This window comes from Macaca thibetana, chromosome 15 (genome assembly GCF_024542745.1).
Source record: "Macaca thibetana thibetana isolate TM-01 chromosome 15, ASM2454274v1, whole genome shotgun sequence".
NCBI classification, from domain to species: Eukaryota; Metazoa; Chordata; class Mammalia; order Primates; family Cercopithecidae; genus Macaca; species Macaca thibetana.
The window spans coordinates 3,186,302-3,203,141 of record NC_065592.1 but is presented as its reverse complement, the minus strand read 5'-3'; the positions used below and the strand labels follow the sequence as shown (position 1 = coordinate 3,203,141).

Genomic DNA, 16,840 nt, shown 5'->3' with positions numbered 1-16,840 from the left:
TTGCATTCCTAGTTCACTGCCCCAGAGATCAGCGTTAGTTGGAAAAGAGTTTGAGGAAGACACAAATACTTCAGACCTGATGAACCATGCTGGTTATCAACAATTCCAGTGAATAATACATAAAACTTTTATTAGCAGCAGCTTAAAAAGTAGGGAAACAAACACCCAGTCTCTTGATAAAAATGAGTCTCTTGGGCCGGGTGCGGTGGCTCATGCTTGTAATCCCGGCACTTGGGGAGGTCCCGGTGGGCAGATCACAAGGTCAGGGGTTCGAGACCAACCAGGCCAAATGGTGAGACCCCCCCCACCGTCTCTACTAAAAATACAAAAATTAGCAGGGCGCCTGTAGTCCCAGCTACCCAGGAGGCTGAGGCAGGAGAATTGCTTGAACCTGGGAGGCGGAGGTTGTAGTGAGCCAAGATCGCACCACTGCACTCCAGCCCGGGTGACAGAGTGAGACTCATCTCCAAAAACAAAAAAAAGGTTTTGCCCAAACAAATGTGCCCTAAGTTTCAAATCAATTCATTGAAAATCTGGGGCGGGCGCGGTGGCTCACGCCTGTAATCCCAGCACTTTGGGAGGCCGAGGCGGGCGGATCACAAGGTGAGGAGATCGAGACCACGGTGAAACCCCGTCTCTACTAAAAATACAAAAAATTAGCCGGGCACCGTGGCGGGCGCCTGTAGTCTCAGCTACTCAGGAGGCTGAGGCAGGAGAATGGCGTGAACCCGGGAGGCGGAGCTTGTAGTGAGCCAAGATCACGCCACTGCACTCCAGCCTGGGCGACAGAGCGAGACTCTGTCTCAAAAAAAAAAAAAGAAAAGAAAATTTGTACCAAGATGTTTTAGGACAATGGGGCTTAAAATGAGTCAGCTTTTATGGCTTGTTCCTAGGCCTTTTCTCCGACCCAAACAGTTGTTAAAGAGATTCTGATCCGCCCCTGGAGTGTGTCCTGTGGCTTGAGAGTAAGAGGCTCCAAGTCTTTTGGCGGGGAGTGGCGGGGCGTGATGTGTCTAGTACGATCACAGATCAAAAGCCAGGTGATGCCCTTGGCACTCACCACTAGCTTTTAGATGAATGGAATTTCACTCAGGAGTTTACACTAATGCAAATGATGTTGGCCAATCTCTGGAAAATAAAAGAATTGTTAAATACGGCCAGGCACAGTGGTTCACATCTACAATCCCAGCACTTTGGGAAGCTGAGGCAGGAGGATTGCTTGAAGCCAGGAGTTAAGAGACCAGCCTGGGCAACCTAGTGAGACCCCACCTCTAAAATAAGAATTAGCCCACATGTTGGTGCGCGCCTACAGTCCCAGCTATTCAGGAGGCTGAGGTGGGAGGATCAACTGAGCCCTGGTGGTCAAGGCTGATGAGCGGTGGTTACATCACTGTACTCCCGGGCCAGCCTCATCTCAAAAAAAAAAAAAAAAAAAAAAAAAAAAAAAAAAAAAGCTGGCTCGATAGTAGCGGGTTCTTAGAGCTTCATATTAGTGGTAACTTTGGTATACAATCCTCCACTGCTAAATTTGGCAAAAGCAAAACAAATGTGGCCAGGTGCGGTGGCTCATGCCTATAATCTCAGCACTTTGGGAGGCCCAGGTGGGTGGATCACCTGAGGCCTAGGCGGCTGGTCAGGAGTTCACCACCAGCCTGATCAAAATGGTGAAACCCCGCCTCTACTAAAAATACAAAAAATTAGCCGGGTGTGGCAGTGGGCGCCTGTAATCCCAGCTACTTCGGAGGCCGAGGCAGGAGAATCCCTTGAACCCATGAGGCAGACGTAGCAGTGAGCCGAGGTCGTGCCATTGCACTCCAGCCTGGGCAACAAGAATGAAACTCCATCTCAAAAAAAAAAAAAAATTGTGAAATACACCTGTGTGAGGGTGGTTTCAAAAATTCAGCTCTCGGGGCCAGACGTGGAGGCTCACGCCTGTAATCCCAGCACCTGGGGAAGCCGAGGCAGGTGGATCATCTGAAGTTGGGAGTTGGAGACCAACCTGGCCAACATGGTGAAACCCCGTCTCTACTAAAAATGCAAAAATTAGCCAGGTGTGGTGGCAGTCGCCTATAATCCCAGCTACTCGGGAGGCTGAGGCAGGAGAATGGCGTGAATCCAGGAGGTGGAGCTTGCAATGAGCCGAGATCACGCCACTGCACTCCAGCCTGGGCCATAGAGATCACGCCACTGCACTCCAGCCTGGGCCATAGAGGGAGACTCCGTCTCAAAAAAAAAAAAAAAAAATTCAGCTCTCGTTCTCTCAAGCATGCTTTGCTTGTCTTTCGTTCAGCAAGTGTTTTCATAGCCCTGCTCCAGGACAGAGGGTCTAGCCACCAGCAGCGATACTGGAATGAACCAAATGGCCTGCCTGGGGAAGGTGACCATCTTAAAAAAGCAGCAAGTGCACCTTAGTTCCAAAGAAAAAGGGAAGTGGGGCCGGGCACGGTGGGTCCCGCCTGTCATCCCAGCACTTTGGGAGGCCAAGGTGGGCGGATCACCTGAGGTCAGGAGTTGGAGACCAGCCTGACCAACACGGTGAAACCCGCGTCTACTAAGAATACAAAATTAGCCAGCGTGGTGGCGTACACCTGTAATCCCAGCTACTCGGGAGGCTGAGGCAGGAGAATCGCTTGAACCTGGGAGGCGGAGGTTGCGATGAGCCAAGATCACGCCACTGCACTCCAGCCTGGGCAACAAGCGTGAAAATCCATCTCAAAAAAATAAAGAAAAGAAAAAGCGAGGCGAGGAGGAGTGTGGCAGGGAAGGCAGGCGTGTGACCTGCGGTTAGAGTGGAGGCAGCGAGGGAGAGCCAGCTGGGTGTGGCAGGGAACGGAGAGAACCTGTGTTGGCCTTGGTTTCCAAAGCACAGACCCTGAGGGCTAATTGGTAGCAGTTTCTAGAATGTCCTCCGGCTTCTCGGTAGTTGGAGCAGGACTGTGCTTCACTGGCATCTTCAGCAGCTCAACCCCAGGCCTGACGCCTGTGGTGCGGGAGCTCTGCGTTCACCGTGCAGCTGGGCATCAGGGGCTGTGTGCCGTCCCAGGTGTGGTAACAACAGGACGTTTCTAACGGAAGTCCACTGTTAAAACAGACACCGTCGTCCTCCCGCTCCGGTCCTCCAATCCCACCAGGTGGGCAGCAAGCTGAGCTTCCCATGTGGGCAAATTCAAGCAGGCACCGTCGCTGGAGTGTGTGTTGTAAAGGCACAAGGTCTTACGGAAACTACAATAGCCAGAGGACAGTCAGAGGCTCACAGGAGTAAAGCTTACAAGTTTAACTTCCTGAAAATATCCACTTTCTCTCCCGTCTACACCACAGAGGCTGAGCTTCTCAGCTACTCAGAAGATAGGACCAGAGACTGTTCTCTCCTCCTGACAAAACTGTGCCCCACAGCTCTGTGCAGGCCACTGAGTCACACGTGCAGGTAGCTGCCCTTGGACTACAGCAGCATCGGAGGTGGCCCGTGCAGGTTCCCAGACCCGACCTCCCCACACCCCTTGGAGCTCCCAAGGTTTCTATGGGTGTTTGAGAACAACGTTACAAGTTTTAACTTGTACAAGTTTTTTGTTTTGTTTTTGAGATGGAGTTTCGCTCGTCACCCAGGCTGCAGTGCAGTGGCGCCATCTCGGCTCCCTACAACCTCCACCTCCCGGGTTCAAGCGATTCTCCTGCCTCAGCCTCCCGAGTAGCTGGGATTACAGGTGCCCAGCCACCACGCCCGGCTAATTTTGTATTTTCGGTAGAGATGGGGTTTCCCCATGTTGGTCAGGCTGGTCTCAAACTCCCGACCTCAGGTGATCCGCCCGCCTCGGCCTCCCAAAGTGCTGGGATTTAGAGGCGTGAGCCACCGCGCCCGGCCACTTGTACAAGTTTTTAGACCACATGAAAAGTTGCCCTGTGGTGGCTATTCCCTAAGCCATGTGACCTTTTGGATCTCTGAAAACAGCCACATCTGTGGCCACTCCTCGGACTGGCGGCACTCCCTACCTCTAAGGCACTGCAGGCTTTGCTGCCAGTCACCATCACCCGTCACCCCGCCCCGTGCATGCTGCGACACCGTGAAATCAGCACGTCGCATGAGAACGGGCTTCAAGTCACTGGGTCAACCAGATAATTATCAGGGAGGAAGGCCTCCATGTTAGAAAAGCTGCCAATTCAGACAGCCCTTAAGAACTGCCCCTCCCCAGGCGAGAAGGAAAACACCAAGCTAAGATGCCAGCTGTTTATTACCAGGGAAGCTGCGTGCACACTCATGGACCGCGCTCCTCACAGCAGACTGGGCCCTCACCTTGTCCTGTTTGTCAGAGGTGAGTCCTGGTACCAACACAGGAGCACGGTGGCCTCCAGGGAGGCTCTGATAGGCTGGCCTCTGCTGCTTCCCGGCTCAGGGCTCCTCCAAGGAACCTGTGGAGCCCCGTGTGCCCAGAGCCCCCGAGGAGGGGGAGCACTGACCGGCCTCCTCACGGCACGCTGCACTCCAGCGCTGGGCACTGCACCTGCTTGCTGGCTTGCGGCGGGTCAGGCACAATACTGACTCCACTGATCGGCACATTGAGTTCTGAAGCAACGCAAACTGCGTGGGTGCTGTGGTGACATTGTCTGCACTGTTCATACAACCAGACAGCTTTTTAAACTAAATTCGTGTCCAAACTAACACGCACAGGAACAGGCTCCAGCTGCAGCCCCTGGGTCTGTCAGGCCGGGGAGCGGCTCTACCGGAAGAGCCGGTACGTCCTGGGCAGGCGTCCGTCCTTGCTCGACAGGGCAGTCTGGATGTGCTCGTACGTGGGCAGGTCAGTCAGGTCACCCAGGGCGGCCACTGCCGGCTTCCCTCGGAGCATCTTAGAAGCAACTCTCTTCACGTCTTCCGGCTTCACATTGCCTAGTGCAGAGGGCAAATGTACGTCACACAAGCGTGCCATGGCCTCCACGCCGAGGCTGCGTCACTAAACACACGGAGGGGGTGGCCAGTCTGCACCACTCACTCACGCTGCGCTGCTGCTGGGGGTACCTGGGCCCAAAGGCAGCCACTGGGTGTAGCCAAGGGTGAGTCCAAAAGTGACAGAAGTGAGTTCTCAGTAAATGGGGACATGGCGATGACTTAAAAATGTAGGACGAACCCGCCCAGGAAGAGTCACATTTACAGAAGAGCGAGCTCCTTGGCTGCTGAGCTCCCTTTGGGATGGGCCTGCAGGAAAACCCCGAGCCCGAGGGCCACATGGACAGAAGGGTGGGGTGAGAGGGGCCAGAGGGCTGCACCAGGAACCCCAGGACAGGAGCGACAGGGTCCAGGAGGGTATGTTTTCTACAGAAGACGAGGCCCGAGAGGCTGGACACTGCCGGAGGATTTCAGTGGAGGCTCCTGAGGGAAGGGCAAGGGCCCACATGGGGAAGGGCAAGTGCCCGGGACTCCAGGCCTGGACAGGAGATACCACAGGTGACACCATAAGCCTGAGCCACCTCAACTTAGTAGGCAGCCTGGGCCAGGTTTTAAGCCTGTCCCCCAGAAGAGTCCGATGCACATACAACTTGGCACACAGTCTGAGGAAGTTCAGGCCTCCTAAGGTCACTCATGGGGGCCCCGGAAACCTGGGGCTGAGACTCCTGCCCGAGAGCCAGCAACGGTAGCGCGGCATTCCAATCCACTGCTACTCCACATAGAACGTAGCAGTCCTCTACTGAGCCCTTTTCGCCCACTCACTCGCGTCCTCTTTAACAACTCTGGGAAGTAGTGACAGCCGCTCCCAGGGGTGCAGAGGGTGCGGTCACCTGCCAAGGTGGCAGCAGGTACATGGTGGGGCCAGGAAGTGAGACCAGGTCTGTGACCCCACGGCCCTGCCCTCGGCCACCCCTGCTGAGGACAACTGGTGAAGGCCCCGGCTTCCGGGTGTGACAGACACACCACGGGCCCCCATGGCCTGTGGGAGGGCGAGACGGCCTCCTCTGAGCCTGGCTGAGACCTGTGGCAGCCCCTCACTGCCCCCGCAGTACTCACGGATGAGCGTGCACAGCTCATGCGGCAGCTTTCTGGAGCGAGTGGCCAGCACCTGCCTCCCCACATCCTCGAAGATCACAGGCCTGGACTCCAGGTTCATCATGAGCATGGACGTCAGCTGTGTCTTGGCTCGTTCCAGCTCCACCTGGGGCCAGGGTCCAGTCAGATGGGCACACACCCACCCCGTGCCACCTTCCACCCCCACTCGAGCGATGGCCAAAGGCCATCTCTGTGCCCAAAGCTGAACAAAAGAAAGGGAAGGGAAGCCGGGCGCGGTGGCTCACGCCTGCAATCCCACCACTTTGGGAGGCCGAGGCGGGCGGATCACGAGGTCAGGAGATCGAGACCATCCTGGCTAACACGGTGAAACCCCGTCTCTACTAAAAATATCAAAAGAAATTAGCCGGGCACGGTGGCGGGCGCCTGTAGTCCCAGCTACTCGGGAGGCTGAAGCAGGAGAACGGTGTGAACCTGGGAGGTGGAGCTTGCAGTGAGCCGAGATCACACCACTGCACTCCAGCCTGGGAGACAGAGCGAAACTCCATCTCCAAAACAAAAGAGAAAGAAAGGAAGGGAAGAGCCTCCCTCTGGGTACTGGGACACAGGCCCAAGTCACAGGCAACCCTGCTGGTCTCCCCTTCGGGTTTTCTAGGGAAGGGCTATGCTACATGTCACCTGGCTTCCACCACACTTGACGTATGGAAGCATGTGCCTCCCTTGAGTTTTTTCACTGTCTGTGTGACACAGCTGGAGAAGGTAAAATAGTCAACCTCTAAATACCAGGACCCCAAAGGGGCCACACGGCAAAATCAGGGGGAATACAAATGAAACACAGGTTCTGGAGCTTCCCCAGATGCCTCAGGTACAGGGCCCAGGCAGCTGATTTTAGCAAAGTCCCTGCGAGGTTCTGAGGGAGGTTCTGAGGGAGGCAGCGCGGGTCCCAGGCTGCCCTGCGACTGCCTCAGGGCACAGGCAGGGGTGCTTGCAGATCTAGGAACCAGCACACTGAAAAACAAACACCAAAAACTGATGGGCTGTGGAGATGCTTTTTTTTTTAATAGACACAGCGTCTTGCTATATTGCCCAGGCCAGTCTTGAACTCCTGGGCTCAAGTGATCCTCCCACCATGGTCTCCCAAAGTGCTGGGATTACAGGCATGAGCCACTGGACCTGGCCTGTATACCATTTTTTTTTAAGTAAAATAATTCTTAATTTAGACAGATCTTTTTGCAACTTTAGGCAAATACCTAAATACTTCATATTTATTTCACGTTGATTTCACATTACTGGAGGACTGTTTTCTAGCAGTGCACTAGTGGAACTGAAGCACATTAATTTTAACCACAATTTTATTTCTTGAATAATGCTGCTCTTCCTGGCCAGGCGCGGTGGCTCACACCTGTAATCCCAGCACTTTGGGAGGCCAAGGCAGGTGGATCACCTGAGGTCGAGCGGTTCGAGACCAGCCTGGCCAAGATGGTGAAACCCCGTCGCTACTAAAAATACAAAAATTAGCCATGCGGCTGGGTGCAGTGGCTCATACCTGTAATCCCAGTACTTTGGGAGGCCGAGGTGGGCAGATCACTTGAGGTCAGGAGTTCAAGACCAGCCTGGCCAACATGGTGAAACCCCATCTCTACTAAAAACACAAAAAATTAGCCAGGTGTGGTGGTGGGTGCCTGTAATCCCAGCTAGTCAGGAGGCTGAGGTAGGAGAATCACCCGAACCTGGGAGGCGGAGGTTGCAGTGAGCCGAGATTGCGCCACTGCACTCCAGCCTGGGGCAATGGAGCAAGACTCCATCTCAAAAACAAAAATAAAAAAAAATTAGCTATGGTGGTGACACACGCCTGTAATCCCAGCTACTCAGGAGGCTAAGATAAGAGAATCACCTGAACCTGGGAGGTAGAGGATGCAGTGAGCTGAGATCAAGCCACTGCACTCCAGCCTGGGCGACAAAGCAAGATTCTGTCTCAAAAAAAAAAAAAAGGGTGCGTGTATAAAACGGCGCTTATTTGTACCAGTTCTGGTCCAGGAAGTAACAAGGTTTCCAAACATATAAAGCATCAAAAACTAAGCTTAAAAAATTAGCAAACAGGGAGGCATGGTGGCTCACACCTGTAATTGTAATCCCAGCACCTTGGGAGACTGAGGCGGCAGATCACCTGAGGTCAGGAGTTCGAGACCAGCCTGGCCAACATGGCGAAACCCCGTCTCTACTAAAAATACAAAAATTAGCTGGGCGTGGTGATGTGTGCCTGTAATCCCAGCTATTTGGGAGGCTGAAGCAGGAGAATCGCTTGAACCCGGGAGGTAGAGGTTGCAGCAAGCCTAATTTGAGCTACTATACTCCAGCCTGGCTGACACAGTGAGACTCCATCTTAAAAAGAAGAAACAAAATTGGTAAACAAATACAGTTTCAAACATAAAATGGAGCCAGGAAAAGGCTCGAGACACCCCGCACTGCAGCCCACCTGTGCGAGCTGCTTCATCCCACACGGGCGGCTGAGGAGGACGCACAAACTCCTCCAACGTTTTCCCAGCACAGCAGAGAGGGTCACACGGTCAGTCCCACAACCCACCCAGTGGCTCAGACAAAGAAGAAGTGGACCGAGCACTGGGGGAGGGCGCTGGTCTGCTTTTCTGTTTTCGGGGTTTGGACCAGGGAAGAACAGCCCCAGTGGGCTCCCAGGTGGAGCAGCTCAGCCCCAGGCTGTGCCTCCTTGGCCGCCCTGTCCTGCTCTGCTGGGACCTCGGCCCTGAGGCTCGGGGACCAGGCCCACAGGTGGCCACTCCTACACTGTGGCTGTCTCCTGTCAGACACCACAGGTACGCCTGGAAATGGCGCCACACCTCACTTACCGTATCCACGGTTCCGCCCATCAAAATAAACTCCTTTGTGATGATTTCTACCATTTCTCGAACCTGTGAAGAAAGGCAAGGTGATGACAGTGTGGCCTGCACCCGCCAGCCTGCTGACCCGTCTAGGCACGGACGCCCAGGTCTGGAAGGGCAGCCGTGCTGAGAACGGTGGCAAGCGGGGCCCTCACCTGTCTCGGGTCGGCGCTGGCATGGATGCAGAGGAGGCCAGTGTCCTCATAGCTGTGGTGGTAGGAGGTCGCGTTATACATCCAGTGGTGCCTGGGAGGAAACGAGAGTCACAGGAGTGAAGGGGCAACTAGAGAAAAGTCACCTGGAAGGTGGCCTCATGGTCCAAAAACACACCTGGCCTGGCCGGAGGATACAGAAAAGAGCGCAACCAACCTGTTGAGCACGTTGAGGTAGAGCCTGGAGAACATGCCCTTGCCGGGCCCGCCAGCTGAGAAGGAGCCGCCTCCGCCCATCATCATGTTCAGCACCGCAAAGGGGATGAAGTCCTCCTCCTGCAGGGATGGAGGGCAGAGCTGGCTGAGCCGCCCACGCCGTGTCAGGAGTGCTGTCGGACACCAGGCACAGAGGGCAGAGGACACCAGGCTGGCTGGGCAGCCCACACTGCGTCAGGAGTGCCACTGGATGCCAGGAATGGAGGGCAGAGCTGGCTGAGCCGCCCACGCCGTGTCAGGAGTGCTGTCGGACACCAGGCACAGAGGGCAGAGGACACCAGGCTGGCTGGGCAGCCCACACTGCGTCAGGAGTGCCACTGGATGCCAGGAATGGAGGGCAGAGCTGGCTGAGCTGCCCAGACTACGTCAGGAGCGCCGTCGGACACCAGGGACGGAGGGCGGAACTGGCTGAGCAGCCCACACGGCACAGGAACGCCACCAGACCCAGCACTAGGACTCACCAGGAAGGAGCAGCTCTCCAGTCCAACCATGATGTGCGTGAGCTCGGGGATGGGGGTCGGGCCCAGGCTGACATTGGACATGTCTCTTTCTAGCTGTAACCAAGAAAACAAGCAAATGTCGCCACATAAAAAACAGCGAGGGCTCGCAAACCCCAGATCAGATCATCCTCAGAGTGGTTACACAGAAATACAATGCCAGCCAGGCACGGTGGCTCATGTCTAAAATCCCAGCATTTGGGGAGGTCAAGGTAGGCAGATCACTTGAGTCCAGGAGTTCAAGACCAGCCTGGGCAACATGGCAAAACTCCATCTCTACCAAAAATACAAAATAAATAAATAAATAAATAAACAAACAAACAAATACAGGCTGGGCACGGTGGCTCACACCTGTAATCCCAGCATTTTGGGAGGCCGAGGCAGGTGGATCATGAGGTCAGGAGTTTGAGACCAGCCTGGCCAACATAGCGAAACCCCATCTCTATACAAAATTTAGCCAGGCCTGGTGGTGGTCAGAAAGCTGAGGCAGAAGAATCACTTGAACCCAGGAGGCGGAGCTTGCAGTGAGCCGAGACTGCACCACTGCACTCCAGCCTGGGCGACAGAGCGAGGCTCCGTCTCAAAACAAAAAATGCAACGCAGGCACTGGCAGACCCACACCCTTGAGGAAAGAACTGCGTCCACCTTCTGCGGGAGTTGCGCTCAGGCCTAGCAGTGCTCACCCTCAGCAGGGGACATATCCCTGCCCTGCTGTAGGATCACAGTATGTGTTAAGGCAAAGCGACAAGTGCAGTCAACACCTATCACCCTCAGAATCAATACAAAAACATGCCACGCCACGGGCCAGGGGACGTGTTCCCCACCCGAGGCCATGAGACGTTCCCGCCACTTCACCTTGGCAATCCCCCCAGTGTACTGGGCCACGGATCTGTCAACATCCACGGCCTCTGCGCTCCCCCAGGCCGGCTGGACTCCCAGGAGGTACTTCTGGGCACAGTCCACCAGATGTTCGTGCTCCACACCCACACCGGCCAGCACCATGCGGTCGGGAGTGTAGTAGTTCCTCAGGTAGGAATGCAGCACCTCCCGATTGATCTTGGCTATGTTTTCTGTGGGGCAGAAACGGTGGAGGCCAACTGTGTTCTCCCTGTAAGCCGCCTAATGGGGAAGAGCCACAGACACAGGTGACTGAAGACAGCGCGACCAGGCTTCCTCCAACAAGCAGCACCAGCGCCCATCTGCAGCCAGCCCTAGGAAAATCCTACGCAAGCTGATATTTTACTTGCAGTTTGGCAATAGCAGCTGCGTGTGTATTTATAAAAAGAGTAATCTGCCTCTCCAGAATAAAAATTTACAAAAAGCATAAGATTAATTAAGGAGTAAAGACCTAGTTACTATAAGAACCGGAAAATACGAACATTGTATAAACAACAGACTCAAAAATCAAGAATGTTCTAAGCTGGGCACAGTGACTCACGTCTGTAATCCCAGCTACCTGGGAGGCAGAGGCAGGAGATCACCTGAGCTGAGCCCAGGAGTGCAAGACCAATGTATGCAATGTGGAGAGATCTCATCTCAAAAAACACAAACTAAAATGTTACATACACAGCCATAACCTGCAAGGACAACATCAAGGAGGCAAACCAACCCCTCCCCACCACCCCTGGTGTCACGAGGGTCACTGAGCGGGGTGCAGGGGCATTCTCAAGTTTGACATTTTACTTCATGAATCATCTCAGTGAGAAGTGGCTCTGGGTCAGGTCGCAGGTTCAGGTCCTCCAGCTCAAACTGGACCGCCATCCGCGTCATCTCGACTTCCTCATCTGCAAGAGAACCCAAAGGCGGGCTCGGTCTGCAATGGCACAGATGAGGAACACAGCAGTGACCCACAGCTTGTGTGCTGGCCTGAGCACCGCTTGTTGGTGGCTGTTGGCAGTCACCTCTGCCTTCATCTAGGGGCAGATTGGGTGCTTGTGTGAGTGAGGGGGACTGCCACAGGAAGCAGAAGCTGGGAGGCCTGGGCCTCTCATCCCACATCAGCCACAAAGCAGCCATGTGAGCCTGCTAAGCCCTGGCTTCCTTGCTGGTGAAAGGCACTGAGGATACCGGACCTGTCCATCTCCATCCCAAGTGCTGCTGTGAGGACACGAGACCAGACATGAAGGTGCATAGAAACAGAGGCACACTGCTGGGCGCAGTGGCTCGTGTCTGTAATCCCAGCACTTTGGGAGGCCGAGGTGGGTGGATTACCTGAGGTCAGGAGTTCAAGACCAGCCTGGCCAACACTGCGAAACCCTGTCTCTACTAAAATACAAAAATTAGCTGGGCGTGGTGGTGGGCGCCTGTAGTCCCACTACTGGGGAGGCTGAGGCAGGAGAATCGCTTGAACCCGGGAGGTGGAGGTTGCAATAAGCCAAGATCACACCACTGCACTCCAGCCTGGGCGACAGAGCGAGACTCTATCTCCAAAAAGAAACAGAGGCACAGACAGATGTCAAGGGTACAGCTGCGACAACAAGATCTTAACGTGGGACTGTAGCCTTTGAACACCAAGACCAGGCTGCTGTGAAACAGGGCACCCTTAGGGTATCTGGAAAAGCCAACATTCCCCTCTCCTGGCCCCCTGGCAGGGACTCAAAGTCCTGCCATCTGCAAGGCTGAGGAGGGCAATGGAAACAGTGAAATGGACATTTCTGGCACACACCATTCAAGTTGTTTAAAGACAGTCGGAGGCACCCTTCCAAAACGGAAGAACCAATTTCACTAAAAACATCCCAGGGCACGGATGTCTCAAATACACACTCTCTGAAACACCAAGGACTTTTACAATCACCAGCAGTTTTTTGTTTTTTTCCTTTTTGTGGAAAACAGAGTCTTGCTATGTTGCTCAGGCTGGTCTCGAAGTCCTGGGCTCAAGTGATCCTCCCATCCCTGCATCCCTAAATGCTGGGATTATAGACGTGAGCCAGCACGCCTGGCTACTGGCCCTATTTCTTTCTTCCTTTCTATTTTTGAGACAGGGCCTCACTCTGTTGCCCAGGCTGGAGTGCGGTGGCACAATTATGGGTCACAGCAGCCTCAACCTCTCAGGCTCAAACTATCTTCCCACCTCAGCCTCCAGAGTAGCTAGGACTCCAAGTGTAAGCAACCACACCCAGCTAATTCTTGTATCTTTTTTTGTAGAGACAGGGTTTCGCCATGTTGCCCAGGCTGGTCTCAAACTCCGAACTCGTGGGCTCAAGCGATCTGCCTGCCTGAGCCTCCCAAAGTCCTGGGATTCCAGGTGTGAGCCACCGTGCCTGGACCCAGCACTATTTCTTTCTTCTTTTTTTTTTTTTTTGAGATAGAGTCTCACTCTGTCGCCCAGGCTGAAGTACAGTGGCATGATCTCGGCTCACTGCAAGCTCCACCTCCCAGATTCACACCATTCTCCTGCCTTAGCCTCCCAAGTAGCTGGACATACAGGCACCCGCCACCATGCCTGATTAATTTTTTATATTTTTAGTAGAGATGGGGTTTCACCGTGTTAGCCAGGATGGTCTCGATCTCCTGACCTCGTGATCTGCCCACCTCGGCCTCCCAAACTGCTGGGATTACAGGCGTGAGCCACCGCGTCTGGCCCCTAGCACTATTTCTTACGAGATCTCGCTGTCGCTTTGTGTTGGCCTGAAGCTCCAGTTACACAACTACAAGGTGCTCTTCCTCACGGCTGCAGGGCTTCCACAAACCTTTCTGGCCTTCCCTATGTCCAGGCCCACCTCAAACGCCAGCGGGTGGGATCCACACCTGTTAGCCGAGGCTGCAGAACCACATCAGCCAGTAAGCCGACCACCGTGTCCAAGCCTTTGCTATCAGCAGACACAGCATACATCGTGGTGTCTCTGGAAGAAAAAAGAAGCCCACAATGCCGGGTCCTGAGCTTACACTCTGCTCAACAGTCAGGGGATGCTCACGCTTTGCATGCCAGGGGGACAAATGCCAGGCCCTGAGCTCACACTCTGCTGAGCAGCCAGGGGGACGCTCAGGCTTTGCGTGCCAGGGGCACCTCCTACCCTTTGTTGGGGACTGGCAGACATTTCAGGGGATGCTTGAGGTTTGCGTGCCGGGGGCACCTCCTACCCTTTGTCGGGGAACAGCAGACACTTTTCCCCTTTCTCTTCTCCTGTTTTACAGTGTGAATGCTTAGTAGGCAGGACTCAGCTACACACAGCTTGAGTCAAAATGGAGCCACTTCTGAGAGAGGTTTTTGTAACTATAGTCTCTCTCAAAAGGTGAAGTGTTTCATCCCAGCCTCCTGTTGACTGAATGAACCCACTGGTGAGTGTGGAAACACGGCCGGCCTTGGCTGGCTCGGGGGACAGCAACGGCTGGCTTGTATGGAGCTTCTGTCTCGCTGTAACATCTGTTCCCGGCACAAGGCACAGAACAGTCAGAAGCGCACAGAGCTGGCCCATGGGACAGACACGAAATCACGGGGTAATCTGAGATCAAGTGTGATCAAGTGTGATCAAGTGAGACTGCACAGAACAGACGCAACAGCTGTGAAGAAGAGGGAGCGTGGGAGGCAGGACGTGGCCACCAGTGCCTCTGAAGAGGGGACTTGGCTGGACCTTCACCCTGAAGAGGAGCCATTCTCAGTGACTTTGGCTCACGTGGGGAGAATGGCAGAAACAAAAGCCTGAGCTGAGGGCGAGAGGGGCTGGGTCTGAGTCAGGACACCAGCCACCTGGCCAGGAAAAGGAGTTCATCTGGGATGAGTCAGATTTGAGTCAAGAGTCGGAGGACCCTGTAATCCCAGCACTTTGGGAGGCCGAGGCGGGCGGATCACGAGGTCAGGAGATCGAGACCATCCTGGCTAACACGGTGAAACCCCGTCTCTACTAAAAATACAAAAAGAAATTAGCCGGGCGTGGTGGCGGGCGCCTGTAGTCCCAGCTACTCCGGAGGCTGAGGCAGGAGAATGGCGTGAACCCGGGAGGCGGAGCTTGCAGTGAGCCGAGATCGCGCCACTGCACTCCAGTCTGGGCGACAGAGCGAGACTCCATCTCAAAAAAAAAAAAAAAAAAAAAAAAAAAGAGTCGGAGGACCAAACACACCAGGCAGGAGCCTGGCAGGGGCATCTGGGAGTCAGCGGGTATTAAGAGGCCTTGTTTTAGAATGTGAGTATGTTACCTCCAAGCTTACTTTATTTCTTAGCATTTGACGTGTCTTTTATGTATAATTTTTTTAGCATTCAAACTTAAAACATCAACCATTTTAAAAATCTGTGATCTGTATCCACCCATCTCACATTGTCCAGCACTTTCTGAACAAGCTCCACACCCGGCATGCAAAGACCACTGCACTGTGCTCCAGGCAACACTGTCCCCTCCCTTCACCAAGCAGCCGGCACCTCCCTGGCTCAGTGCCTTTTGCCCCTGCTGTCTCCTGGTCTGGAATGCCTTCTGCCCTGTGTGTCTAGCAAAGTCCTTCAGGTTCCTTCAGGAACCAGCCCAATCCTGCGTCTCCCATTATTCCTTTCCCAACTCCAGACCAAGTCAGCTGCTCATCCTCCTGGCTCCTACCGCCTTTGGCTACTGGGTCCAGCACGTATGCAAGGCCCTCTGCTCTATGTGGGAACAGGGCCTGCTCTACATCCCTGGCATGCAGCCAACAGCCTGGATGAACTGACGGGGGTGAACTGAGGTCCTGAGGGCTGTGCTTCTCTGTGTAAGCGCTGTCCACCGAACTCTCCATCCAGGACAGGGCTCTTCTCCCTGTGAATCTCCACACCTCCCAGTGGGAGGGGCTCAGACAGAATCTGAGCAACGACGAGGACATCAGTTCCCACGGACACAAAGTCACTTTGTACGTAAAAGCTGGTGTACCTTGATGTCTGGCAGTCACAAATACCCCCGTGCTTTTCCAGTGTAAGCAGAATTTCATCTTTGCTGTCAAATCGAGCAGTAGACTAGTAAAAATAAATAGGAAAACCTAAATGAGCAATCCAGACTACCCCTAAAATGCAAGTCTTTTTAAAATTTACTTTTGCTTTTAACACTACGTACAAAAATTATCTATTAACTTAAAAGTCTTTTATTAGCATTAACTTAGCAACTTAATAATTTATGAAAATAACCATTATAGAGAAGAAAAATCTCAAACATCCTTCAAAAGTATAGTCTAAAAAAATTACAAAACTGGGCACTGACCGAAAATGCCAATTTTTCCAAAAAGTGAGCAATTCCACTAAGATATTTTGCTTCATATCTTGATCCTGAATTAATAAGAACTAGTAGGAAAAAGAAAATTGACAAGTTAAATCAGATATTCAAAATAAAATTTAATCAAGAGAAACATTTTAAAATTTCAATATGACATGATAATCAGATTTAACTATATGAGAGTGATTGTGCTGATGGTTTCACAGGTATATGTGTACGTCAACATTCATGAAATTGTACACTTTGCTTCCACTCAGGGTACAATTCGTAATTGGCATGCTAACTACAACTAACAGTCAACTAAAGCACGTGCATGTTAAAAATGCGGGACCACCCACAGCACCACAACAGTACTTACTTCCTACTGTACAAAACTGTCCAAACTTATTCTGAGATGCTACGTGAAGCCCATTATCCAATGTGGTTACTTTGGTTTCAAACTTTTCCTGTCCATCAACTGAAGCAAAAACAGGCTTGGGTACTCCAGGTAAAGGAGAAGAGAGGGGGATGTTGGGATAGGCACCACCACTACTAAACCGTCTGTACGCAGAAGGTCCAAACCTAAAACAGAGAAAGCGGCCCAGTTGCAACAGGCTTGAGACAACGAACCTGTGATGACCTCTTAAGTGCAGTTAGTTATGTTTTGTCTGGGTTAAAAGTAAGTATCTGCCTTTCTAAAGTACTTATTTCTATAGACTTTGGAAGACAAAGCAAAGGCTGACCACAAAGGCTCAGCCACAGGACCTGGAGCAAGCTGGTTCCATCCTTTGGGTCTTCGTGCTATTTCTGTAAAACAGGGCTTATTAACAGTAACCCACTCGAAATGCAGTTTGTACACATAAAGCACTTAACGGCTCTGCCC

The 16,840-nt window shown here is 53.1% G+C and overlaps 2 protein-coding genes across 3 annotated transcripts in view; one reads left to right on the top strand and one right to left on the bottom strand.

Moving 5' to 3' along the window:
* Positions 1–16,840, top strand: part of DNLZ (DNL-type zinc finger) — a 314,112-nt gene that overhangs the window by 236,704 nt on the left and 60,568 nt on the right. The window lies entirely within an intron of this gene.
* PMPCA (peptidase, mitochondrial processing subunit alpha) overlaps positions 4,210–16,840 on the bottom strand; it is a 102,732-nt gene continuing 90,101 nt past the window's right edge. The window contains exons 3-14 of one of the 2 annotated variants that reach the window (XM_050760066.1): positions 16,337–16,539; positions 15,967–16,046; positions 15,643–15,725; positions 13,562–13,656; positions 11,498–11,598; positions 10,670–10,933; positions 9,779–9,871; positions 9,259–9,377; positions 9,045–9,135; positions 8,857–8,919; positions 5,996–6,140; positions 4,210–4,882 (exon numbers count right to left, since the gene is read on the bottom strand). In XM_050760066.1, coding sequence (XP_050616023.1) covers positions 4,713–4,882; positions 5,996–6,140; positions 8,857–8,919; positions 9,045–9,135; positions 9,259–9,377; positions 9,779–9,871; positions 10,670–10,933; positions 11,498–11,598; positions 13,562–13,656; positions 15,643–15,725; positions 15,967–16,046; positions 16,337–16,539 — 1,507 coding nt within the window. In that variant the 3' untranslated portion in view covers positions 4,210–4,712. Of the gene's footprint in view, positions 4,883–5,995; positions 6,141–8,856; positions 8,920–9,044; positions 9,136–9,258; positions 9,378–9,778; positions 9,872–10,669; positions 10,934–11,497; positions 11,599–13,561; positions 13,657–15,642; positions 15,726–15,966; positions 16,047–16,336; positions 16,540–16,840 lie in introns of those variants that run through there. The other variant, XM_050760067.1, reaches the window with a different exon arrangement.